This window comes from Prionailurus bengalensis, chromosome A1 (assembly GCF_016509475.1).
Source record: "Prionailurus bengalensis isolate Pbe53 chromosome A1, Fcat_Pben_1.1_paternal_pri, whole genome shotgun sequence".
Lineage (NCBI taxonomy): Eukaryota > Metazoa > Chordata > Mammalia > Carnivora > Felidae > Prionailurus > Prionailurus bengalensis.
In genome coordinates, this window is record NC_057343.1 from 138,736,014 (window position 1) to 138,758,551 (window position 22,538).

Here is a 22,538-nt window from a genome sequence, read left to right on the forward strand (position 1 = left end):
AATGACACAGGCTGGTAGTCCATCAAAATAATCACCTTCCATCAGAAAAAACACCTCCCCCAGCTCTCTCAGAGGACAGGGTACAGGAAGGAATGGTGGGCTTTCAAAAAAAAAAATAATAAAACCTGAAAGGCTGAAGCTTTTCCCAAATGGATGCTTATTACATTCACTGTAAGAATTTTGATAGTAAATATACCCCAAATACAGTTCCACCAGCAGAAAGTTTGGGCAGGAAAGGCCCACTGAGTAGGGGACCAGGAAGGAGAGCTGAGCAAACATCCAGATGCCTCAGTGAGAGAAAATGGGAGAGGTTCTCATCATTTTTTCCTTCCCCTCCCCAGTTTCTTTTTCTTAAGAGGAAAGGAAGTGGCTCTTAAATAAATGCACAGGATGCGGACGGAGAGGAAACATGTTGTTGAGCAGAAGCTCTAGCTTCTTATTTTAAAGAAATAAAATAATTACCCAATAGAGAAAAAAAGAAATCAACCAAGAAACGATCTAAGGTCATGACATCATGTGTGGTACAAGGAGCAATTCAATCCATAAGGGCTTCATTACCCGGGCAATAGATAACATTTGGCTAAATCTAGCTGCAGAGTAAATCTCCGCAGCACAACAGAGCCCTGAATGGAGAGGCTCCTTTTTGTGTGGTCCTTCTCCGGGAGCTGCCTGAACCATTAGCCCCAATATATCCCTCTTCCTATTAACTGCAATTCCCTCCCGACTGAGCTTCGGTCATTTGTCTCCAGGCTCTACGGGGGCGTTTGATGAGCAGAGAAACAAGGCGAAGGGGAGAAAAGCGTCGGGTTAATGAGTTGTAGCAAATCCACACTTTGTAGTTGGGAGGAGGAGAGCTGGTGGCCAATGTTTGTCCAACCGGTTTATTTTTCGAGACCCAGCCTATTGAGGAAGGCTTGTTCAAGCAAGCTTCGTCCTTACAAACACACAAACATCCTTCTGTTTGCCTTCAAAGAAAAGAGGACCAGAGCTGGATTTGCATGCGAATGAGGAGCCCCGGGAGGAGACGTCCTTGCCCATCAAAGGCCTCGGTAGCCCGGCAGCCCCGCGGCCTTTGTTCCAGCACCTGCTCGTCCACACAGCCAACCGGGCGAGCCCCGCGTTCCCGGCCGCCCGGTAGTCCGCCACCGCTCACTCCCTGCCCGGCTCGCCACCTTCGCTCCCCACTATCTCCTCCGTCTCCGGGCCAGCAACACCTACCGTGGAAGCCCAAACCCGGAAGGTGATGAGGCAAAACGCGACAGTGAGCAGGCCGGTTGAGCTTACTTTTTCTTAGGGCTCAGGGACGCACCACAGTCTTGCGGTCTCTCTAGCTGGCTTGGGTGATGCGGGACCCCACCTCCAGACGCCAAAGGAGGCCAGCGCTAGATTGCACAGCATCCAGCATTCTCTTAAAAGCGCGGACAACCTGGGGGCGGGGGAGGGGGTAGAGTCCGTCCTGGCACTTTTTAGAGATTCGGGAATTTGAACAGAGAGAAGGAGTAGCTGGGATTCCCCGCTGTTCGGGACATCCAAGTATCACGCAAATAATAATAATACCCATGGCCCCGTTCTTTCACTCTCTCCCCATAATGACTTTCAGCTCTAAGTTTCAGATCTGTGACTTACAGAAGGCTGCGAGGCATGCGAGCGGTGCCTGGGCCGTCTGGGTTCCGCCTGCTAACTCGTCTCCACCCCGGGCAGCTGTGGCATCTGGACGTTCTCGGTTCCAAAGTCATCTCTCTTAGCCGTGCTAGGGCAAACGTAACTTTTGTATATAAGATTTTGATCTAACAATATTTCAGTTTGTATCTATATACTTAGTAGTAAACTATGAGGGTATGTTTAAACTCTTATTTAATCTATTCCAAATATTTGATAGGAAAAAACCCAGAACTTAATTTTTGAGGCTGTGAGAGTCCATTTTTTCCCCTCCCTAAAAGGGGACAAGAGGACAGGGCATCAAGAGTGAATGTCACTGCAAAAACATTGGCCTGTAAGTCAGTCTTCGTTAACCTGATTGGTTAGTTGTGCAGATCTTCAGGTATATACCTGTCCAGATTTTTTGAAAAATAATTTAATAAGCATATTTAACCTCCTCTGCAACTCACTAATATTACTTAAATTACATATTACATATGCTTTACTTTTATTTGGAGCCCACAATAACATCTATAGTCATCAAAACTAGAGACTCACGTTTTTTCAAAGAACTAGAAATTGCCTGCAACAAGTAGTTATTGAAAACACTTAAAGTTTGAAAAAAGATAGCCTAAATCATGAAAATTGTATAAATACTTCAATAAACACCTGATACATTTTCATTTTTATTCTTAGTTGAATTGAAGATTTCTCTTACATACCTTAAGTTACACATTTAAATTAGAATTTCAATGTTAAGTTTGCCTTTTAGAATAAAAATTTCTTTATTCAATTCCTGGAATCCCTTCTGTCAGGAGAGTGGTGGCTTTAAACCCTAGAGCTTTCAAATACAATTTATTTTATATGTGTAAATATTCAGGACTTCAAAGCTACTTAAGTGTTGATCATCTCTAAAAATTTTTAACTAAAAGTTACCTATTTGCTTGTGTTGCTTTCATTACAATATAATGTGTTGCAGAGCTTTTGCAGATATATGCAATATTGTGCTCAAAAGCGAGTGGAAATCAAAGGAAGTGGGAAACTGACAAATAAATTTAAAGTTCCATAAAATTATCTGAGGGTAACTGTGGCATTAATTTTAAATAGCCTCAATGCTCTTCAAAATGGAATGGAATGAGATTTGAAAATGTACACCAAAGTAACTTCTTCAACTTGTAATCATTTAGAAGTAGTTGCTGGTTTCTTGCAATAGCTTTGACCTAGGAAGTATAACTGAAAAATCATGGCATGATGCTTTTGTTAAATTCTCTTTGAAAATAAAATGTCCTATTCTGTACTGGGTTCCTACATAACGCCCATAGAAATTTCCTTAACAAAAGAGAAAATAAACTAAGCAGGGGACGACTGAAGCCAACTTTTTGGTGGATTTTCTTTGAAAATTAAGCATTTTATTTCTGAAAAAGTGTAAAAATCTTACATTAGAATAGTACAATAATAATTGCCAGTAAAATTTACAATACTCCTTGTAAAGAATACGCAGTAAGTACAAAATAAAAAATCCGCATGTCTATTATGATACAAAACACAGGTTAAAATAAGAAATGATAATTTTGACTTTTTTTCCTTGTGTAAACATGTTAATCATTTTTTTCCTTTTCATGAAAAAGTACACCAGACAAGTGTCCTCAAATAAAAACTATTGCTTCGCTGGCACTCTTCAGGACCTTTACTGTTTGTGTATCATTCTTTTGAACATTACTGATATTTTTAACGCCTGGACCTGAGAATCTCTAGACCTCAAAAAGGCTTAGATTTTTTAGAAAAACGTTTCCCACAAGTCAAGGAAGCCCCTTGTGCCTAGGCCAAGGGAGTGCCCCCACCAGTACCCTCTTCCTCCGCACCCCGGGTCGGGGCCTGCAGCATAGGGCGACTTTGCATAAATAGAGGGACCCGCAGAGCCAAAAAGCGCGTCCCCGCTGCTGCCAAACTCAGTCTTGTCTGAGAGTCCCAAGCGGCGAAAATGGGGGCGCGAGGTCGGGAGGGGCCGCGCCGGGAGAAGTGTACCAAACGCCAAACCAGCAAGATGAAAGAAAAAAAGAAAAAAAAAAAAAAAAGAGCCGGGATTCCTACCTTCTCTTTCCCAAGCGCGCTAACATAGCGTTATTAACAATTTGAAATCCTAGCAGTAAAGTTCTCGACACTGGACAGGGCAGTCCCTTGGTGCAGAGTCCCCAGCGCGGCGGACGAGGAGACCGAGGAGGCGGCGGCGGCCGCGGCGGCCACGAGGGAGCGGGTGAGCGCGGCGGCCGGGCCTACGGCCGCCTGAGCCGCGCAGCCGCCGCCGCCGCCGCCGCCGCCGCCGCCGGATCCCGGCGCGGGCGCGGACGGGGTCCCCGCAGAGGGTGAAGGCGAGGCCTGCACGGCCACGGCTGCTTGCGCGGCGGCGGCGGCGGCGGCGGCCGGGCCCAGGCTGCCTCCGATGATGCTCTCGATGGAGAAGGGCGAGCGCGCCAGCGCCGAGGCGCCCGGGCCGCCGGCCTTGGCAGCCGAGGCCTGCAGGGGGGCGGGCAGGGCGGCGCCGAGCGGGTGCGGCCGGTAGCCGAAGGCGGTCCGGGCCAGCTCCGCGGCCGCGCCGTGCGGCGGCGGGGGCGGCGGGGGCGGCGGGGGCGAGTGCGGGTGGAAGGCGGCGGCGGCGGCGGCGGCCGCGGCGGCGGCGAAGAGCGCCGAGGGCGGCGCGTAGGGCGGCAGCTGCAGGCCGTAGCCGCAGCCGTAGGGGCCGTAGCCGTAGGCGTGCGGGGGCGGCGGGGGCGCGGGCGGGAAGAGCGCCGCGGCCGCCGCGGGGTCGCCCGCGCCGGCCGCGCCCCCTGCGCTGCGCAGCAGCAGCGACTCGGCGGCCGCGGCGTTGGGCGGGAGCAGCGGCTGCCGCTTGAAGCGCTTCCTCCGGCGCAGGAAGCTGCCGTTGTCGAACATGTCGGCGGACTCGGGGTCCAGCGTCCAGTAGTTGCCTTTGCCGGGGTTGCCGGGCTCGCGGGGGATCTTGACGAAGCAGTCGTTGAGCGAGAGGTTGTGGCGGATGCTGTTCTGCCAGGCGGGGAACTTCTCCCGGTAGTAGGGGAAGCGGCCGCTGATGAACTCGCAGATCTCGCTCAGCGTCAGCCGCTTCTTGGGGCTCTGCAGGATGGCCATGGTGATGAGCGCGATGTACGAGTAGGGCGGCTTCACCAGGGGGTTCTTGGCGCCGCCGCCCGCGGTCCCGCCGCCGCCGCCGCCGCCGCCCGCGCCCGGGCCCGCGCCGCCGCCCCCGCCGGCCCCGGCCCCCGCCACTGGGGCTGGGCCCGGGGGCGCCGGGGAGGCCACTGAGCGCGGGGCCAGCAGGATGTCATCGTCGTCGTCGTCGTCCTCCTCCAGGTCCTCCAGCTCGTCCTCTCCGGCGTAGGAGCGCCGCCGCCGCCGCCGCTGCGCGGGGACCGCCAGGCGGGACACGCCGCCGCTGCCCTCGTCGTCGTCCTCTTCCTCGTCGTCTTCGTCCTCGCCCTCCCCTACCACGTCGATGTCTGTCTCCTCCGCGAGGCCGGAGGCATCGGACATCTCCGTGCTCAGGGTCATAGCTGTAGCGCGGCGGCGGCGAGGCGGCGCATAGGGGCGCCGGGCTCTGGGCTCCCGCCGCGCCCCAGCCCGGGTCCCGGGCGGCGGGCCCGGCACGGGGGCGCCACGCTGGGGGCGCCGCCGCTGCTGGAGCTGCGCGGGAGCTGCCGGGCTGCGGCAGAGGCTTTTTGCGCCGCGACTTTGTAACTCCTGCGCCGCCGCGAGAGCCGCAAGGTCTCTGCACTCGCTGGACTCCGCGCGCTCCGGTCCCAGGCGGGGGGACTTGACCTTCCCCTTGCGGAGCGGGGCCTCGCACGATCAGTGAGGAGGGGGTGGCGATGCCCCGAGCGAGCAAGTCAGAGTGTCGGGCGCCCGGGACGGTGCGGGACGGGTGAGAGTCTAGGGACCGAGCTCGGCGAGGCGAGGGCTGAGTCCAGGAGAGGGCGGACCTTTCCTCGGCTTATAGCAGGAGGCCTGTCACATGGTGTGCACGTCAGAGCGCTACCGAGGGAAGGGAAAGAAAGCCTAGGAAATCAGCCCTGCTCGGGAGAGAAAGTTTGCCCGTAGGAGGGAGTAGCAACTGAGAACATGGGGGGAGGAGAGAGGACCCCACCACTCTTTACTACTCCTTGTCAAAGGGGTTGGGACCCGAATTACGTGCTGGCCCGCGGTGCTCTGGACCTAGGGCCACTGCACGAGTTGGAATTCCCAGGCTCCTTCCCTTCAATTAGCCCTCAATCCTAACTTCACAAGCACTCCCGTGACGCGACAGTTTGACCAGTCAGATGGCCTGTAGGAGACGTCCAGCCCAGAGGTAACTCCCCTCCCCCAATCGTCCGAGGTGGTCCCTGGGGAATGGCTCTGAGATCTGTTGGGTTGTCCCATCTCCCCCAGATTGGGCCAGCAGCTCCCCCATCGAATCTGTAGAGAACACAACCCCCCCCCCCCAGTTTAAGCACAATAATAATTGTTTACTGACCTTTTAACCTGTCCCCTTCGGTTCTTCTCCAGAGACGTTTGTTTTCCGCCATCTGTTAATAAAAATGTGGTTAGGCTGGCGTTTTAGTCACTTATCTGCAACTGAATGCCCTAGAAACTTGACAGCTAAACTAAGCCCCTCTAATGAGAGGATCTGACAAATTTCATGGGAATAAAGAAAGTAATCATTGAATGCAGAAAAGAAATAGAAAATGTTAGTGAAAAACAAAATACATTTTTAAAAACTGCACCCTAGGAGCAACTCATAAAAAGCTCTTTCATAATGGGTAAGGGACTCTATAGTTCTTAGTAAGAGGAACATTCTAATCAACACTTCACAGTAATCTCAAAATACTTAAATAACTACAACATATACACATACTCAGGCTTAATAGGAACTATATTAATTAAAACTTTCAAACCAGCTTTAGAAATGTTTTTGGAAAATCTAAATATTTCCAATAGCTACTGGTGAAAAAGAAACGAAATAATATTTTAAAATAAGATGCAAGTTCTTTTCAATCCAATTTTCCTTTTCAGGTCACAAGGTAGTGGAAATAATTTAAATATGACATTATTTTGAGTATTCCCATCTTTGTCATCAACTCTAATCATTGTGGCTGGTGTAAGAATCCCAATAGCTTGTGGAATTCACACTCACATAGCCATACATGTTCGATATTTGCATTTCCTAAAACACTTCTATTTCAAAGTAGGGACCTGCCTCCAAATTACAGCTTTCTGATTAAAATAACCACTTGACAAAAACTATCAAAAATCAATGGCTTTTTGTAGGAACACTCATCAGCTACCTTTGTGTATATCATTTTATCCACCAGGTTTTTCACATTTTCAAACGTTTTATTACACCCCTTATCCATCACAGAGTCTCAAAAATAAACTGTCCCCCCACCTAAGACTTATTTTAAAATCGAGTTTTTGTTGCCTAGGAGAGCTAACCACCAGTTACACTTACAAATGACCCATAAAGTCCATCATAGATCTTTGACAGATCTACGAGAACGCCTCAAATTGTAAATAAATTATTTTCCATTGAGTCTCGTTTGAAAAATGACTGAACCATTTAATTATTGTAAGGCGCTCAGCATTAACCTGAGCCAACATTAATCAGCACTATTAATCAGGCATCACATTGCTTTGTTGATGTAGCCAGGATTCCTTACCAAGGCGTTCACTTTTACATTAGGAAGTTTAAGTTTTATAAGTACCCAGTCAATAGCTAAATAAACACCATGATTTGCACTAGACTGAGGATTGGTGTGTGGCGAGGTATTTGAAGGTAAAACGGAGGGGAGGAATTTGTTCACAGACCATTAGTTACTTTAGGTGATCAGCCCCCATCCCCCTACCCTGAACTTGTCTGGCCAAGGAGGGCGCTGAGATTGACTTTGCGTTCCGTTTGTACCTTTGTCCAAAGCTCCCTCCCCGAAGGGTTAAAGGGATCTTCCCTGGAAACGTTTGAAAAACGTGGCAAATTATCTTCTGGCCACTGAAGGGTAAGTGTTAGGATTTAGAGAAGGTCAGAGCTGAAGATCAACCCAGGAGGAGTGCTGCGGGGACAGTGTTAACAGAGATTTGGGTGAGCTTTATACTCGAGCCCCAGATTTGGACGTGTCACTTGCTTTGTTTGCTTTAGTGAAGCTACACTTTTGTACGCGGCCTGTAGCTCCCGGCTCTTGAAATTCCCAGAGCGCGGAAACCCAAGTGTTTCATTTCCCGCGTGGTCCTCCTTTGCGCCCCTCGTCCCCTCCCCCCGGGCGTCCCTCCCAAACGTGCTCCCAGCTCTCAGCCCCGGCTGGGGAATATCCACCGCCACGCTCTCAAGCTGGCACAAGGGACGAGAAACTATTCTGTGAGGCGGGCTGGGGGCGACGCGGCGATCTCCCTCTTGTGTGCTCCGCTGGCGTGCAAGCTGAACGCGCGGGGCGCCCGCCTGGCCGGGTAGTGCCCACGTGGAGGAGGGCTGCCCCCTGGCGGCGGCGCAGCGCCCTGCTGACCGCGCCGCAGGCCCGGATCCCGAGCTGGGAGGCAGCAGGCGTTTTGGGAGTGTGGCTAGTGGGCTCCGGGCCTTCCCTCCCACTGGCCGTCGGACGGCCAGGGTTTTTGTTTCTTGAAGCCCCACCTCTCCTTCTCGGGAGCGGCGGAGCAGGAGCAGAGGCCTTTCCCTGAACCGCAGGTTTCTGCTGTTTTCACTTGGATGGTTTGGGCGCTCCACAAGTCCCCCGCCCGAGAGAGCCGTTATTGGGATTGTGCGGCAGCAGGAATCGGGGAGGTGGCGGGACCTTCCACTGGGGGGGGGGGGGGGGGGTCGGGGGGGCTCGGCGCCTTGCACTCGGTCCCCTCACAGAACCTCTTTTGGTGGGTGAAGGCTAGCAGAGACCTGGGGGAGTAAACTCCCCATTTGGGACCTTGGACTCCAGCTCTCTCTGCCCTAGAGCATCCCAAGAGTTTACCCATGAATGTGTATACGAACGTGTTTCCCAACTCGGCGGACGCTTGGGGCTGCGTCTCTCCTAGAATCATTCCACAAGTCTGTACTGAGATACCACTTTGTGCCTAGAGCTCTGGTTCTGGAGAGAAAGAATAAAACTGGAGTCCGTGGTGTGAGGGGTCCCGTGGGGGAGCCAGGTAGATGGGCAATTGTTAGGCTCAATGACAAGTGCTTTCTCAGTCCCCCGGCCACAACAGCGGTGCCTGGGAGCCGTTCTTTAACCGGACACTGTCTTTCCCCGTGGCTCTACGCATCTTCCTTTTCTGGAACCTCAAACGTCTGGAGGCCAAAGGGCACTCTATTCCTCGTTGTTTTTTTTTAATTTTTTTTTAAATTGTTTTCCAGTGTGTGTTAAAATATACATAGCATAAAATTTACCCTTTATTTTTACTTTTTAACTTTTGTTTCTTGTGACTAGGCTCAGAGCCTTATATGTATTAAGTAATGTATAACATGAATATATACACAAACATCATCACATCGATGGCATAGCACAGTAGTAAAAATTTACCGCTTTATACAATTCAGAGGCATTAAGTCACGTTGAGGCAACAATCATATTATCCATTTCCAGAAGTTTTCCATCATCCCAAACCCATTAAACAGTAACTCCAGGGGCGTTTGTGTGGCTCAGTCGGTTAAGCGGCCGACTTCGGCTCAGGTCATGATTTCTCGGTCCGTGAGTTCGAGCCCCGAGTCGCGCTCTGTGCTGACAGCTCGGAGTCTGGAGCCTGTTTCATATTCTGTGTCTGCCTCTTTCTGACCCTCCCCCGTTCATGTTCTGTCTCTCTCTGTCTCAAACATAAATAAACGTTAAAAAAATTTTTTTTAAACAGGAACTCCATTCCTCCCACCCAAACCCCAGCCCCTGGCAACCATGACTCCACTTTCTCTATGAATTTGAGTATTCTGGCTGTCTCACAAAATAGAAAAATACAGTGTTTGTCCTTTGTGACTGGCTTATTTCACTTACAGTATCTTCAAAGTTCATCCATGTTGTAGCATGTAGCAAAATGTCATTCCTTTTTAAGGCTGAAAAGGCTTAAAGGCTCTTTTCTATATATACACATTTTGCTTATCCATTCATCCGCCAACGGACATTGGGTTATTTTTCTCCTTTTCTGTTCCTTTTCAAACCTCCATGCACCTAGCTCTTTGTAACACCATGCATGCAGTGGGCATTCAATAAAGTTTGTCATTTTCTTACACCTTTTTCACCCCAGAAATCCTCAAAGGAACCCCATTGTCCTAAGAAGGCACACACATTAGTGAAGTCACAGCAACAGTCTTCCCACACCCTTCTAGATTTGTAACCTCACCTTGCTCACGATTTTGAGACTTTCTTTTTTTTTTTTTTATTTTTATTTTTTTTTAAATTTTTTTTTCAACATTTATTTATTTTTGGGACAGAGAGAGACAGAGCATGAACGGGGGAGGGGCAGAGATAGAGGGAGACACAGAATCAGAAACAGGCTCCAGGCTCTGAGCCATCAGCCCAGAGCCCGACGCGGGGCTCGAACTCCCGGACTGCGAGATCGTGACCTGGCTGAAGTCGGACGCTTAACCGACTGCGCCACCCAGGCGCCCCGAGACTTTTTTTTAAGATTTCTTTTTTAAGTTTATTTATTTATTTTAGTGGGGGAGGGGCAGAGAGAGAGAGGGAGATAGAGAATCCCAAGCAGATATTCTGCCACCACAGAGCCCAACGATGAGCTTGAACCCATGAACTGCAAGATCATGACCTGAACTGAAATTAAAAGTCGGATGCTTAACCGACTGAGCCACCCAGGCACACCAACGTTGAGACTTTCAGATTCACACTCTGCACATTATCTTCAATTTTAAAGAGTTAAAAAAAAAAAAGTAAGAGTTAAGACTCCACCAGAATTGTGAATATTTCCCCCTGATGCGTGCGTGCGTGCGCGCACACACACACACACACACACACACACACACTTACATTTTATATCCCTTTCCTGCCTTCTTACCTGTCTTAAAGCCTTGGAGGCCCCAGATGACCTTGAAATATTTCTCTGGCTGTCCAGGTCCTTCTACTTCAGCATTCTCTAGTGGTTTAATATTCCTTCCATGAGGGTTGGTTCATACATGCCACTGAGCTAATGTCAAGGTCACAACAACTGGTGAAGTGGGTACCATATGATGGCTGCAGAAACAGCCATGGATGGTTGCCTCTAGTTGTTACAGAGGCCACGAAGGCAGAGTGGAGGCCTCCATCTTCATGTCGCAGTTCCAGAAGCCTCTCCCAACATAGGACTCCATGGGCCAGACTCTTTGCACCCCCTAAATCTGCTTCTTTGGAGCCAGTTACGTAGTCTGAAAATAAGTTCAAGGCAAGGTGTTACTGGCTGAGAGTAGTTAGTACCTCTCCTAAGGGTAGGTGCATTTTAACAAAAAACATTTGATAAAATGTCATAATCCAGTTTCAAATGGGGGTCTTCACGCAGTGTAGTTGGAAGTTAGAGTCCTTTGTGAAGAAGATATTTTAGTGGCCTTCTGGGTCTTATTAAGCAGTCTTATGCTTGCACAACAGCTCCTTAAACAAGCATTTCATGTCCTGAGCAAGATTCAGAAATCCTCAAGAATTCAGAATGTCAGCAAAGGTCTAAATCTGTGTTTTATAACAGCAAAATTATTTATACTGACTCAGGAATTTTCATTACCGCAGTTAACCTGGACTAGCCCTCCTGCCCCAACACACACCAGCACAGAGACTTATTTAGCTCTGATCTCAGTGGCTTGAGGCGGCACGTTTAAATTTTGTATCCCAAAATGAAAAGTTCAGAAGATATTTTTATCAGGAATTTAACTGCAAAATACACACATCTCCATTCCAGAGAGGACTCCTCCTTTGGGGGGTTACTTTCAATACAACACTCTCAAGAGAACATGTTCATAGCATCACCTGAGTGGCTCAATGGGTTAAGTGGCTGACTTCAGCTGAGGTCATGATCTCGCGGTTCGCGAGTCCAAACCCTGTGACCAGCTCTGTGCTGACAGCTCAGAGCTTGAAGCCTGCTTTGGTTTCTGTCTCCCTCTCAAAAATAAATAAACATTTAAAAAAAGAGAATATGTTTGTAGCTCTGTAATCTTCTCATGTTTACTTACATTGTTTAATAAGTTAATTTCTTGGAAAGAGACATATTATTTTTAATTCTAACATAAGAATTAAAAAATAGTATTACCATATCTAGAAAGAATGCATTATTATTATTTTTTATTTGTAGTTCACCCAGGGGCTCTCGGTGAAGAGAAATCTCTCTGCTTGGGAAGAATGGGGCTCTTTAAAGTGATTTTAGGGATGCAGCATTGAAAATAAAAAGGATCCTTTATAAAACCATGAGAAAGCCTTGTCACTTATTGCAATTTTTTGTGTGTTTAAAATACACAGTGACCAACCGTAGCTATCACACACACGCGCGTGCACACACACACATGCACGTGCACACACATACACTCTATTGCTTGGTGTCCAGGCTTAAACCAAGACTGAACTATCATGCCTCTGCTCTACATATGCAAACACACCAAGAGATCTCAATATCCACCTCAGGGGTAACCCTTCACCTGACACCACAGTCTGGCACCAATGTGGCGGTGGGGGGTTAGTTGCCGTGGAATACAAACATAGGCCCCTGTGCAGAAGGTGGTCTTAAAAGTTTCCACTAGAGGAATATGTGAGCAAATTGTCTTTACTAGAAAGCTCTGATTGGCTAACTTTCTAGAGCAGAAAAAACTGAGAAAGGATCTGAACCCAAAATCTACAGAAGAGTAAAGAAAAATAATGACCACTGGTAATAAAAGACATGCAAATTGGAAAAAGGTGAAATGCCATTTTCCTCGATCAAATTAGCAAAGATCATGAACATGATGGGTGTAATGGTAAGAACTCAATCATACACTTCCTGTGTAAAGTGTAGTGACACAAAACTTCTAGCAAACAATTTGGCAGTTGTATCTTCAGTGCCCATTCTCTCTGTTATCATTCATTCTAGGGCTCCATCCTAAGAAAACAGCCAGAAATATAAACAAAGATTTATGTACAAAATTGCTTGTTGTAGTGATTTTTTTAAGGGAAAAAAATTGGGAACATGCTAAATGCTCAAGAGTTCAACGTTTTACTATATATCCTTAAAATGGAATCATTTGCAATCATTAAAAATTAGGTCTGTGACTGGAAGTCCTAATCAGAGCAATCAGGCAAGAAAAAGAAATGAAAGGCATCCAAATTAATAAGGAAGAAGTAAAACTTTCACTCTTTGCAGATAACATGATACTATATATAGAACCCTCTAAAGACTACCAAAAAAAAAAAAAAAAAAACAAACAACCCAAAACTACTAGAACTAATACATGAATTCAGGAAAGTTGCAGGATACAAAATTAATATACAGAAATCCATTACATTTGTACACACTAATAATGAAGCAGCAGAAAGAGAAGTTAAGGAAACAATCCCATTTACAATTATACCAAAACTTGGGGCACCTGGGTGGCTTAGTCAGTTAAGCATCTGACTCTTGATTTTGGCTCAGGTCATGATCTTAAGGTCGTAAGATAGAGCCCCATGTGGGGCTCCTCACTGAGCGTGGAGCCTGATTAAGATTCCCTCCCTCTGCCCCTCCCCTGCTTGCACTCTTTCTCTCTTAAAAATAAAAATCAAATAAATTAAATAAATAAAAATAATTTTTTAAATTTACAATTGCATCAAAAATAACAAAATACCAAAGGAAAAAAAAACTACCTAGGAATAAACTTAACTAAGGAAGTGAAAGACCTATAATCCAAAAACTATAAAACACTGATTAAAGAAATTGAAGATGACACAAACAAATAGAAAGATAGTCCATGTTCATGGGTTGGAAGAATTAAATGCCCATACTACCCAAAGCCATTTAATGCAATCCCTATCAAAACACCAACATTTTTCACAGAAACTAGAACAAGTAATACTAAAATTTGTATGGAACCACCAAAGACCCTGAATAGCCAAAACAATCTTGAGAAAGAAGTACAAAGCTGTAGTAATCAAAACAGTATGGTGCTGGCAACAAAATAGACACCTAGGTCAATAGAGAACCCAGAAATAAAGCCATGCTTATATAATTAATTTATCTAAGACAAAAGAGGCTAGGATATACAACAGGAGAAAGACATTCTCTTCAACACTTGGTTCTGGGAAAAGTGAACAGAAACTAGACCACTTTCTTACACAGAAATAAACTCAAAATGGATTAAAGACCACCAAATGTGAAACCTGAAGCCATAAAACTCCTAGAAGGAAACATGGGTGGTAATTTCTTTGACATCAGCTGGAGAAAGATTTTTCTAGATATGTCTCCACAGGCAAAGGAAACAAAAGCAAAATTAAACTACTGGGACTACACAAAAATAAAAAGGTTTTGCACAGTGAAGGAAACCATTAATAAAACAAAAAGGCAACCTACTGAATGGGAGAAGACATTTCCAAATGATATATCCAATAGGGGGTTAATATCCAAAATAAATAAAGAACTTATACAAGTGGATATCAGAAAAACACACAATTTAAAAATGGGCAGAGGACCTGAATAGACATTTTCCCAAAGAAGACATACAGATGGCCAACAGACACATGAAAAGATACTTAACATCTCTCATCATTAGGAAAATTCAAATGAAAACCACAATGAGATATCACCTTACAACCTTTCAGAATGGCTAGAATCCAAATGACAAGAAACAACAAATGAGGATGATGAGGATGTGGAGCAAAAAGAACCCTTGTGTACAATTGGTGGGAATGCAATTTGGTGCAGCCGCTGTGGAAAACAGTATGAAAGTTCTTCAAAACATTAAAAATAGAAATACTATATTATCCAGTAATTCCACTACCAGGTATTTACTCAAAGAAAATGAAAACGCTAATTCAAAAAGACATATACACCCTATTTTTATTGCAGCATTATTTACAATAGCCAAGATATGGAAGCAAACATGGAAGTTGGAAGCAACCATGGAAGTCTATCCATAGATGAGTGGATAAAGGAGATGTGGTATATATGTACAGTGGAATAATACTCAACCATAAAAAAGAATGAAATCCTGCCATTTGTAACAAGATGGAAGGACCTCGAGCATATAACGCTAAGTGAAATAAGTCAGTCAGGGAAAGATAAATACCATATGATTTCACTTATACATGGATTTTAAGAAACAAAACAAAGAAGAAAAGAAAAACCAAAACACAGATTCAAAAATAGAGAGAATAAACTTTGGTTGCCAGAGGGGAGGTGGATGGGAGAATGAGTGAAAGAGATAAAAGGGATTAAGAGGACATACTTTTCTTTTTCTAATCCAAAATGTGTTTAATGGGGGGGGGGGGGGGGGAGGTGCCATGCTGTCTTGGTCTGTGAAGCACGTGACCCTTGATCTTGGGGTTGTGAGTTCTAGCCCCACCTTCAGGGTAGAGATTTTACTTAAAAATAAAACGTAAATGTTTTTATTGGGATGGTTTCCCATCATCTTGATTCTGGGGGTTATTAGTGCTACTTCCGTCTGAAGGAGCATCCTTCTGTAAGTCTTGCTTTTCCTCCTGTAGGCTGGCAATGGAAAGTGGAGCAGCCAACACACAAAACTACAGTTTGTGCATGGCTAAAGACAATCGCGATTTTATGAGCATTTCACATCCATGAAGTAGGAATTGGGGCTACGCACCAGGCACTTCTTCTTCCGCTTCCTCTCCTCTCCTGGGGAGGGGTGGAGGAGGTCCTTGGAGAGAGGCATGTTTTTGTGGGGAAGATGTCCCTTCATGAAAGGCAGAATACACTTATCTTGATGAGCACTGAGTAATGTATAGGATTGTTGAAGTGCACACCTGAAATTAATGTAACACTGTTTGTTAATTACAATAAAAACATTAGGTCTGCAAACAATCTTAATAACTTGAAAAGGTCTTAAGACTAATGGTAAAGGAAAAATTCAGATAGAAAATTACACATAATATCTTACCAATTTTTAAATATGCTATACATGTAAATAGTGTGACTGGAAGGAAATACAATAAAAGGTCAGTTGGTTATTTCTGAGAGGTGGGATTATGGTGATTTTTATTTTGGTATTTATACTGTACTTTTCTATCTTTTCCTCATTTTTCACAATGAGCAATCTCCAAATTGCTGAGCTGTGACCTGAGGAGCATAATTAGTGTAAAAGAAAGACTATAGTCTAAACAGTTTATATCATCTGACGCATAACTATTGGAACAGACACTAAGAATTTAAAAAAAATTTTAATGCTTATTTATCTTTGAGAGACAGAGAGAGACAGAGCATGAGTGGGGGAGGGGGAGAGAGAGAGAGGGAGACACAGAATTCAAAGCAGGTTCCAGGCTCTGAGCTGTCAGCACAGAGCCCGATGTGGGACTCGAACACACGAACCGTGAGATCATGACCTGAGCCAAAGTCGGACACCTAACCGAATGAGCCACCCAGGCACCCTCAGACACTAAGAATTTTAAATAAACATGATAAATATCTTAAGGAGAAAAGGGAAATTATTAGTAGGATCAAGCAAGAAAGATAAATAATTTTCAAAAAACCCTAGTGGAAACATTAAGTATGAAGAATGCAATAGATGAAATAAAGAACAAACAGATGGAATAAATAGCAGAATGGAGACAGCTGAAGTATGGATTGGGTTTGAATGAAGATCAGTGTGAGGAAGTCTCCCAAAAGCAGCTGGAAAGGACACAATTCTAGCTTGAGGCACTTTGTAACTTCAGCAGGAGAGAGACAGACCATAAGAAATAAACAAAATGAATACATGAATTAATGAATGATTTCTCTAGTATGCTAGAAGTTAATAGATGTTGTGGGGAAAACAGTGAACAACGACTGGAATAATGATACAGTTGGGTATTTAGGGGAGGAGAATTCCAAACAGAAGGAATGATTAGGGCAAAGGCCCTGAGGCAGGAACATACCTGGTCATATTTAAGGAGTGGCAAGTAGGCCAGAGCAATCTAGTGGAGTGAGCAAGGGCGGGGGGGGGGGGGGGTAGTGGACCAAAATCATAGAATACGAAATGAGGTTAAAGGGGTATGGGATGGGAGGAGGCGATCATGTAGGTAGGCATTATAAAGACTTGGGTTTTTACTCTAAATGAAACAAGGAGCTGTTGACAGGGCAGTCACCTGCTAGAATTCATCCTTAAATCCTGTAAAGGATTCATCCGGTTGCTCTGTTAAGAATATCCTGTATCAGGGGGTACCTGGGTGGCTCTGTCAGTTAAGCGTCCCACATCGGGCTCTGTGCTGACTTCAGCTCAGGTCATGATCTCACAGTGTGTGAGTTCCAGTCCCATATCAGGCTCTTTGCTGACAGCTTGGAGCCTGGAGCCTGCTTTGGATTCTGTGTGGCCCCCTCTCTCTCTGCCCCTCCCCTACTCTCTCTCTCCCAAGAATAAATAAACATAAAAAAAAAAAAAGAATACCCCGTATCAGGGTGCCTGGGTGACTCCATCGGCTGAGCGTCCAACTCTTGATTTTGGCTCAGGTCATGATCTCAGGGGTTGTGGGATCAAGCCCCGCTTCTGGCTTCACACTGAGCATGGAGCATACTTGGGATTCCCTCCCTCTCTCCCTCTCCCTCTTTTCCTCTGGTCCTCTCTCTCTCTCTCTCTCAAAAAAAAAAAAAAAAAAAAAAAAAAAAAAAAGAAAGAAAGAAAGAAAGAAAGAAAGAAAGAAAAAGGAAAAGAAAAAGAAAATCCTGTACCAAGCAAGGGAAGAAACAGAAAGACACGTTAGGAAGCCATTGCAGCAATGCAGGTGAGACCCAATGGCAGCAGAGCATAAACCAGGTGGGTAGCAGCAGAGAGGTGGTGAGAAGTATCTCGATTCTGGATGTATTCTGAAGATGGCGCCTACATGACTTCCTGACATATTGATTACAACCTGTATGCAGATGTTAAGGATAATCCCCATTTGGTCCTTTTGCGGCATTTTTTATATCACTCCATCTTAGTTTTTTTTTTTTTTTAATTCTTTTACCTTCTGGCATCACCTAAATGTTGGCGTTCTCCAAGACTGTGTCTACAACTCTACCCCATCCGATATTCTATGCCTTGGTGAGACCATCTACCCTCATGGCATTATCTGTTGCTATCATCAAGTCATTTGAAAATTCCTATCCCCTTCCTAGTCTTCTCATGTTCTGCCGGGTCTTGCTTCTAGCTGTCTGCTGGACATGTCTACCTGAACTGTGGGCTGGGAACGCAAATGTTCTTTTCTGACTCTGGAACCCCCTACTTCTATGTATGCCCAATCACTTCTTTGTTAAGCATCTTGCCATCCTGCCAGCAAGAACGGGTCAAGACATCCAGTTACCTTGGACTCCTTCCTCACTTTTTTTTTAACATTTATTTATTTTTGAGAGAGAGAGAGAGAGAGAGCATGCACATGAGTGGAGGAGGGACAGAGAGAGAGAGGGACACACAGAATCCAAAGCAGGCTCCAGGCTCTGAGCTGTCAGCACAGATATGGGGGCTCAAACTCATGAACCATGAGATCATGACCTGAGCCAAAGTCCTACGCTTAACCACCGAATGAGCCACCCAGGCGCCCCTCCTTCGTCACTTCTTAATGTCCGCTTTGCTACCAAGTCCTTTCAGTTTTACCTGCTACAAGGCCTGGCTCAAATGCCACATTCTCAGTGGAACTGGACTCAATTTCAATATTTTAAGTAGTTCCTTCTCGCACTTTTATAGTTTTAGGCTTTACATTTAGGTCAGTGATCCATGTGGCGTAAATGGTTGTATGTGGCATGCAATTAGAGGCTTATTTCTATTTTGTTTTGTTTTGTTTACGTATGTATCTCCAATTGTCCCAGCACTGTTTGTTGACAGGGTATGTACTGAATTTCTTTAGAATATCTGGTGAGAAAGTATAATGGTACAACTACTTTGAAAAACAATTTGGCAGGATCTTTAAATGGAATATTACTTGGCAATCAAAAAGAATGACATCTTGCCATTTGCAACAACGTGGATGGAACTATAGGGTATTATGCTAAGTGAAATAAGCCAGTCAGAGAAAGACAAATATCCTATGATTTCACTCATTTGTGGAATTTAAGAAACACAACAGATGAACATAGGGGAAGGGAAGGAAAAACAAAATAAGACAAAAACAGGGAGAGAGGCAAACTATAAGAGACTCTTAAATACAGAGAACAAACTGAGGGTTGCTCGAGAGGAAGTGAGTGAGGGGAGGTGGCTAAATGGGGGATGGGCATTAAGAAGGGCACTTGTTGGGATGCACACTGGGTGTTATATGTAAGTGACGAATCACTGGGTTCTACCCCTGAAACCAGTACAACACAGTATGTTAACTAACTTGAATTTAAATAAATAATTTTTTTAAAATTTTTTTTTAACGTTTATTTATTTTTGGGACAGAGAGAGACAGAGCATGAACGGGGGAGGGGCAGAGAGAGAGGGAGACACAGAATCGGAAACAGGCTCCAGGCTCCGAGCCATCAGCCCAGAGCCTGACGCGGGGCTCAAACTCACGGACCGCGAGATCGTGACCTGGCTGAAGTCGGACGCTTAACCGACTGCGCCACCCAGGCGCCCCTAAATAAATAATTTTTAAGTCAAATGTACACCTGCTACATGACCCAATGATTCCACTTCTAGCTATGTACCCAAGAGAAACAAAAGTATACAGCTATTTAAAGACTTGTATATGAATGTTCCCAGCAGCTTTATCAGCAATAGCCCCAAACCGAATGCCCATCACCAGGTAAATGAAAAAATAAACTATGGCACATCTATACAGTGGAATACTACTCATCAATAAAAAGGAATGAACTAACGATACATGCAACAACATGGATGCATTTCCAAATCATTACGACAAATGAAGGCAGCCAGACAAAAAAGAATTACATTCTGTATGACTCCATGTACACGAAACTCTAAAAAAAAATGCAAACAAATCTAGAGTGACATAAAGCATATCAGCGGCTGCCTAGAGATGGTGGGGGGAATGGAAGCAGGGATTACACAGGGACACAAGGAAAATCTGGGAGTAATGAATATGTTCACTGTCTTGACTGTGGTGATAATTTCACTGATGTATACATGTCAAAATGTGCCAAACTGTGCCTTTTAAATTCATCTCTTCTGAATCTTTTTTTTTCTTAATTTTTATTTATGGAGGGGCACATGGGTGGCTCAGTTGGTTAAGCATCTGACTCTTAATTTTGGCTCAGGTCATGATCTCACAGTTCATGGGTTCAAGCCCCATATTGGCTCTGCACTGACAGTGTGGAGCCTGCTTGGGATACTGTCTCTCTCCTCTCTCTGCCCCTCTTGCACTCTCTCTCTCGCTCTCTCTCAAAATAAATAAACTTACAAAAAATAAAATGTTTATTTTTGAGAGCACGCGAGCATGCATGCACAAGTGAGCAAGGAGGGACAGAGAGAGAAGGAAAAAGAGAGAATCCCAAGCAGAAAGAGAGGGAGAGACAATGCCAAGCAGGCTCCACACTGTCAGTGTAGAGCCTGATGCAGGGCTCGAACCCGTGCACTGTGAGATCATGACCTGAGCCGAAATCAAGAGTCAGATGCATAACTGACTAAGCCACCCAGGTGCCCCTCTTCTGCATGTTCTGTTGCATCCATAGTGTTCTGACTTGGGTGAGATACAGGTGACCTCTTTTAGAAGATATATAGTAGCCATTTTTGTATCCATATACAGTGTTTAACACATTTCCAGCCATGCTGTGTTTTGCAAGGCTTTGCTGATATGAAACAAATATAGATAAATCAATGGCTCTGCTGTAAAAAACTGTAATTAGTTAGATGGGGATAATGACCATTGTAAGGAGGTTAATTTTTCTTGGATACATTTATGAGTTTAATGCAATTTTAATAAAAATTATCATGGCTCTTTAAAACTTCACTCTGACTATACCAAAGAATAAATGAGTGAGAATGATCAAGGAAGTTTTGGCAAAGAAGAGTGGCACTGAAGCTTGTCTTAACAGATATTACTAAGTAGCTGTAATAATCAAAATAATGGGGATCTCACATCAGAGTAAAGCAACGGTACAAACTGTTATGTCCACAAACAAGCCCTAAACTGTAAACACAGTCTTAGTATATGACTCACATGTGGTACCACAGGTTAGAGAGGAAAGGAAGGAGTTATTCATTAAATGGTATAGGATAGCCTGATTAACTTCTCTTGAGTGCAAAAAAAAAAAAAAAAATTAGGTATTTTGCCCATAGGCCAAAGTAAATTCTAGGTAAATTAAACTAGGGGTTATTTAGAAGTAGGTAGAGGAGGAGGACGCCTGGGTGGCTCAGTCAATTAAGCATCTGACTCTTGATTTCAGCTCAGGTCATGATCTCACCGGTTCCTGACATCAAGCCCCCAGTTGGGCTCTGTGCTGACAGTGGGTAGCCAGCTTGGGATTCTCTCTCTCTCTCTCTCAAAAATAAACTTAAAAGAAAAATAGGCAATAAACGTTTGAAAACTGTTTCATCTTGTTTATAATTTAACGGCTAGTAATTAAAGAAATTCAAATTAGGCAGATATTATTTTTCCACCAAATGGGCAAAAAAGTTACATAAGGCTGGCAAGGAATGAGGAAACAGGCACTCCCAAGGTTTGTTGATGGGACTGAAGGGCAATTGGCAGGATGTAGAAGCAGCCTCGGAGTGTCTATACTGTTGTTTGCTCCGTGATTCCACTTCTAAGGATCCATTCTAAAGAAATAATCATTTATATTCAAGGTGCTTTATCCAAACAATTTCCCCACAGGAATGTGAGCTCTGTGGAGGCAGGAATTGTATCATCTTTGTTTACAGCTATATCCCAATGATAAAGCAGAGCCAGGCACAGAGAAAGCACCCCCAAAATATTGTTGAATGGATATTTTCACTTTCTAAAGTTTTTATTATGAAGTATTTTAGGTAAATGAAAAAGGTATATATATTTTTTTCAACGTTTATTTATTTTTGGGACAGAGAGAGACAGAGCATGAACGGGGAAGGGGCAGAGAGAGAGGGAGACACAGAATCAGAAGCAGGCTCCAGGCTCTGAGCCATCAGCCCAGAGCCTGACGTGGGGCTCGAACTCACGGACCGCGAGATCGTGACCTGGCTGAAGTCGGACGCTTAACCGACTGTGCCACCCAGGCGCCCCAAAAAGGTATATATTTTTTAAATGTAATAGTGATTTATTTTGGCCAGTGGGAGGAGAGGAGCAGAGAGAGGAAGAGAGAGAATCCCAATCAGGCTCCAGCTGTCAGCACAGACCCCGACTCAGGGCTTCATCTCATGAACCATGAAATCATGCCCTGAGTTGAAATTAAGAGTCAGATTCTTGGGGCACCTGAGTGGCTCAGTTGGTTGAGCATCCGACATCGGCTTGGGTCATGATCTCATGGTTTGTGAGTTCGAGTCCTGCATCAAGCTCTGTGCTGACAGCTCGGAGCCTGCAGCCTGCTTCGGATTCTGTCTCCCTCTCTCTCTGCTCCTCCCCCACTCACTGTCTCTGTCTCCTTCAAAAATAATAAACATTAAAAAAATTTTTTTTAAACAGAATCGATTCTTAACCGACTGAGCCACCCAGGTGCCCCAAAATGTATATTTTTTGAAAATACAAAACACCCAAGTATCCACTGCTTGATTTAGAAAAGAAAACATTACCATTATGGCTGAAGTCCCCTGTTGCATGTATTAGTTTCAAAGTAGGAAAAGGACAAAAATACAAAGCAAATTCACCATAACCTTCTGATCAGGCCAAAAATTCTACACAAAATTTTCCTTTTTCTCTCATTTTTTAAATAAAAAATTA

General features: G+C 44.9%; 1 protein-coding gene and 1 pseudogene across 1 annotated transcript; both read right to left on the minus strand.

The window, feature by feature from the left end:
• Positions 1-395: 395 nt before the first annotated feature.
• FOXD1 (forkhead box D1) lies at positions 396-5,679 on the minus strand. The gene has a single exon (XM_043591877.1). It carries the CDS (start codon positions 5,203-5,205, stop codon positions 3,763-3,765), a length of 1,443 nt encoding a protein of 480 aa, XP_043447812.1. The 5' UTR covers positions 5,206-5,679; the 3' UTR covers positions 396-3,762.
• A 9,478-nt stretch (positions 5,680-15,157) lies between these two features.
• LOC122489729 lies at positions 15,158-15,928 on the minus strand (annotated as a pseudogene).
• Positions 15,929-22,538: the final 6,610 nt, after the last annotated feature.

Bases quoted from the DNA above. Each gene is read 5' to 3' on its own strand.
- FOXD1 (XM_043591877.1), bottom strand. From the start codon at position 5,205: ATGACCCTGAGCACGGAGATGTCCGATGCCTCCGGCCTCGCGGAGGAG.